Below are 4,532 nucleotides of genomic sequence, written 5' to 3'. Positions count from 1 at the left end.
CACTCAGCTTTCTTCACAGTCCAACTCTCACATCCATACATGACCACTGGAAAAACCATACCCTTGACTAGACGGACCTTTGTTGGCAAAGTAATGTCTCTGCTTTTGAATATGCTGTCTAGGTTGGTCATAACTTTCCTTCCAAGGAGTAAGCATCTTTTAATTTCATGGCTGCAGTCACCATCTGTAGTGATTTTAGACCCTCAAAAAATAAAGTCTGACACTGTTTCCACTGTTTCCCCATCTATTTCCCATGAAGTGATGGGACCAGATGCCATGATCTTAGTTTTCTGAATGTTGAACTTTAAGCCAACTTTTTCGCTCTCCTCTTTCACTTTCATCAAGAGGCTTTTTAGTTCCTCTTCACTTTCTGCCATAAGGGTGGTGTCATCTGCATATCTGAGGTTACTGATATTTCTCCCAGCAGTCTTGATTCCAGCTTGTGCTTCTTCCAGCCCAGAGTTTCTCATGATGTACTCTGCATAGAAGTTAAATAAGCAGGGTGACAATATACAGCCTTGACGTACTCCTTTTCCTATCTGGAACCAGTCTGTTGTTCCATGTCCAGTTCTAACTGTTGCTTCCTGACCTGCAGACAAATTTCTCAAGAGGCAGATCAGGTGGTCTGGTATTCCCATCTCTTTCAGAATTTTCCACAGTTTATTGTGATCCACACAGTCAAAGGCTTTGGCATAGTCAATAAAGCAGAAATAGATGTTTTTCTGGAACTCTCTTGCTTTTTCCATGATCCAGCGGATGTTGGCAATTTGATCTCTGGTTCCTCTGCCTTTCCTAAAACCAGCTTGAACATCTGGAAGTTCACAGTTCACGTATTGCTGAAGCCTGGCTTGGAGAATTTTGAGCATTACTTTACTAGCGTGTGAGATGAGTATAGTTTAAAAACAATTGAGAGTTTTTCGTAAGATTTTTAGGAAAAGAATATGTAGTATCCAGCTCTTCTGTTGTGGCTTATTATAATAGGAGTGCCAGTAAAATTATTTCATATAGGCTATGGTAATTAGAATAAAGATATGTTATTTTTTTAATTGCAGGCTGATTATTTGATTGAAAAACTAAGAACATGAAAATGTCAACAGTGGAAGATTTCCTAATCTTGGCTCAACATAGACTAATATTTTCATCTCTTTGAAGTCTAATTACAATTGTAAGGTTCACTGGGTTTTATGAGAAGCTATTACTGGGTAGCCTTAAATTGTTTCTTCATGTTTGTTTCCTGAAATGTGTGATATAATCATATAAATTCTTTGTCATTGACTTTGTTTTAATGGCTCCTGTCTAAGGTATAAGATACTCTAGATAAAATCCCATTAAAACAAATTCTGTTAATCAAGAAGGGCTCTGTATTTTTCTAAGAAATTAAAATATTTTTATTTCTCTGTAAGTAGTCAGTTATAATAGTGATTTATTTATGAAGAATAAACTGGTATAAAAGTACTTTGTTGGAACGTTTGTTATAGGAAGGAGAGAAAGAAATTACTTATTGATTGTTCTGTAATTTTACACGTAAAATTTCAAAATAAAGAGTACCATACTACACAGTGATCTCTGATCTTGATGGAAAGAATTGTATATGTGTCACTTTTTACTCAGACTTCAGATGCTGGTTTTCACTTCCTGAAACCTAGCATCTTTGTAATAAATTGATACTGAAAGCTATATAGTATATATATAAAATTAACTTTTCTCTAACAGTGAATTTGCTACAACAAATCAATTTGGTTATCCAAGAGAATTCATTGTAATGGAATTTTACCTGTAAGAATATAAATGGGGAAGACACATGAAGTGGTTTTATTAATATATTAAAAACTGGAGGAAGCTGCTGCTTGATAATTTGTTTACTATACCAAATGAAAATTAGAATTAAAAAGTGATTAGACCTGTGTTTTATCATGAACAAGCCCTGACTTGAAAGTAGAGATGGATAGGCGTGGATGAGAAAATGTACTTTAATAATACATTAATATTATTGATAAATCATTTCATGAGACATATTTGTTTAGGAATTTGGTGCTAATCTACACTAATAGTAGCGAATGTGAATGAAAAATAAGCACTGAAAGCTGATCTTACGTTGTGCCAGTGTATAATTGTACCATGCACATGAATATAAATGAACATAAGGATTAAAGTATTGATCGTATCTGAGAAGACTAGTTTTTTTTTTCTTCCTTTTTGGGGGGCATTATATTAAACATAGTTTTAAGTAATGAAATACTTATTACAATTACAATGTTTAGTTACAACCTCTAGAGTCAATATTGTCTAGTTCATTTATTCACTCAACAAACATTTGCTGAGCATTTAAGTTGTACCAGGCACTGCCAGGATCAGGAAATATAGAAGTGAGAAAGGACCATCTGCCTTTAATTGCCAATACAATGATCAGACAAAACCAGTGAGTACAAGTTGGTGTGTTAAGTATCAAAGTGTCCATAGCCGTGTCTATAGAGAGGGAAACACTGGAGACAGGTGGCAGAACTAAGTGCTCATGACTCAGTGTTAGGCAGGTGGATCGTGGACGTTAAGGCCGAGAGACGAACGTGCACTTTCCTTGGGTTTTGCCTCCATTATTATTTACTTTACAATTGAATATCCGGATTCCATTGTATTCACTGGAGGTGGAGAGAGGGGTTGCTACTGCTACTGCTAAGTGGCTTCGGTCGTGTCTGACTCTGTGTGACCCCATAGACGGCAGCCCACCAGGCTCCCCCGTCCCTGGGATTCTCCAGGCAAGAACACTGGAGTGGGTTTTCATTTCCTTCTCCAATGCATGAACGTGAAAAGTAAAAGTGAAGTCGCTCAGTCGTGTCCAACTCTTAGCGACCCCATGGACTGCAGCCTACCAGGCTCCTCCATCCATGGGATTTTCCAGGCAAGAGTACTGGAGTGGGGTGCCATTGCCTTCTCCGGAGAGAGGGGTTATGGGCTCTCAAAATCATATTTACGAGTTTGTCAGCACTACTGTATTAAGTAGCTTGCTGAGCACCTACGCAGATTCGCAGTCACACGTTCCTATAAATCAGTTCAGCCGTGACCAGCTTCTTCAGGAAAGGAGTTTTCAACATGTGCAACGTGTCGTGCTTTGTGACCTTGTGGTGACATAATGGACAGTATATGATAGTAACATGTAAGCTTTTTAAGGAATTCTCAGAATTCTCAGATGCCCTATGGGCTTCACAAAAAATGTTGATTAGCCATTTGATTTAATCTGTATGGGGTTATACCCTCTCATAGTAAGCTTTTTTCCTTTGCTGGAAAACCCTTGGAGCCTTAAATTTTTAGTGGCACTTCTCCTTTCAAGGTTAATAATTGAATTATGACAACTGAAATTCACTCAGCTTTTGCAGTAATTTAATTATTAGGTTTATTTAAGTATACAGTTTAATTATTAGTTTATTTATTTAATTATTAATATCTGGTAACGCTAGCTGCTACAGTTATAACATTAGCTCAGTAAAAATGCTAATTCATAACCTGTCTTAAAAATGTTTAAAGTAGTATCAAGAGCGTTATTAATGCATGTTGTGATACTATTTTTGGTAACTGCAGAATTTTAAAATTCTTAATAATGAACTGTTTCAAATTGTTTACTTAGCTAAATTTCTGCTAAATAAATATGGAAAAATATTGTGTGAAATTTTGTCTCTCTGGACTTTAAAAAATTTTTTTGTTTTTAAAAGATTGTGCTTTTTTAGAGTAGTTTTAGCTTCATGGCGGAATTAGGAGAAAGGTACGTAGATTTCTTATACTTCCTGTCCCTACACATGCAAGGCCTCTCCCATTATCAAGGTTCCCCACCAGAGTGGTGTATTTGTTATTAATACAACTGATTAACTTACATTGACACATCAAAATCACCCCAGAGTTGATAGTTTATCTTCAAGTTTACCCTTGGTGTGGTACATTCTGTGGGTTTGGACAAATAGATAATGAATGACATGTAGGGGTTTCCCAGGTGCCCAGCGGGTAAAGAATCCACCTGCAATACAAGAGATCCGTTTAATCCCTGGGTCAGGAAGATCCCCTGGACGGCACAGCGACCCAGACCAGTATTCTCGCCTGGAGAATCTCATGGACAGAAGAGTCTGGTGGGCTACAGTCCATTAGGGTTGCAGAGTCAGACACAACTGACACGACCGAGCACACGCGGATGCTCCCTAACGACCTGTATCATTATGGTATCATAAGACTGTGTATTGAAGGAAGCTAAAACAAAAATCAGTTCATTCCTGTAAGTGCCCAAAGTCCCTGCCTTTCCAGACACTCATCCTCTCTTGCCTTGAATGTTACTAGAATCTGTCGACTGGGCTTTCTGCTTCCATTATTGGTTCCGTTCTAACACAGCCTCCATCAGAGTCCATTCTAAATTATTGACCCGATTATGCAATTTTCTTTCTTATGAAAACATCCATTTACCATCAAGATTATTCAGCAACCTTTTCAGCTTTATCTCCTGTTCTCATAGTCCACATGCCAGATGTTTTTTACTATTTCAACTAAACTGAGCA

The 4,532-nt window shown here is 37.4% G+C and overlaps 1 protein-coding gene across 1 annotated transcript in view; it reads left to right on the top strand.

Annotated features, from left to right (window-relative positions):
* The window catches only part of HINT3 (histidine triad nucleotide binding protein 3), a 17,168-nt gene extending 13,512 nt beyond the window's left edge, over positions 1 to 3,656 (top strand). The window contains exon 6 of the mRNA XM_010861760.1: positions 1,053 to 3,656. Coding sequence (XP_010860062.1) covers positions 1,053 to 1,085 — 33 coding nt within the window. The 3' untranslated portion in view covers positions 1,086 to 3,656. The remainder of the gene's footprint in view (positions 1 to 1,052) is intronic.
* Positions 3,657 to 4,532: the final 876 nt, after the last annotated feature.

The sequence above is a fragment of the Bison bison genome, unplaced genomic scaffold, assembly GCF_000754665.1.
Source record: "Bison bison bison isolate TAMUID 2011002044 unplaced genomic scaffold, Bison_UMD1.0 scf7180017864473, whole genome shotgun sequence".
In the NCBI taxonomy this organism is placed as follows: domain Eukaryota; kingdom Metazoa; phylum Chordata; class Mammalia; order Artiodactyla; family Bovidae; genus Bison; species Bison bison.
This window is presented reverse-complemented; position numbering and strand designations above follow the sequence as displayed.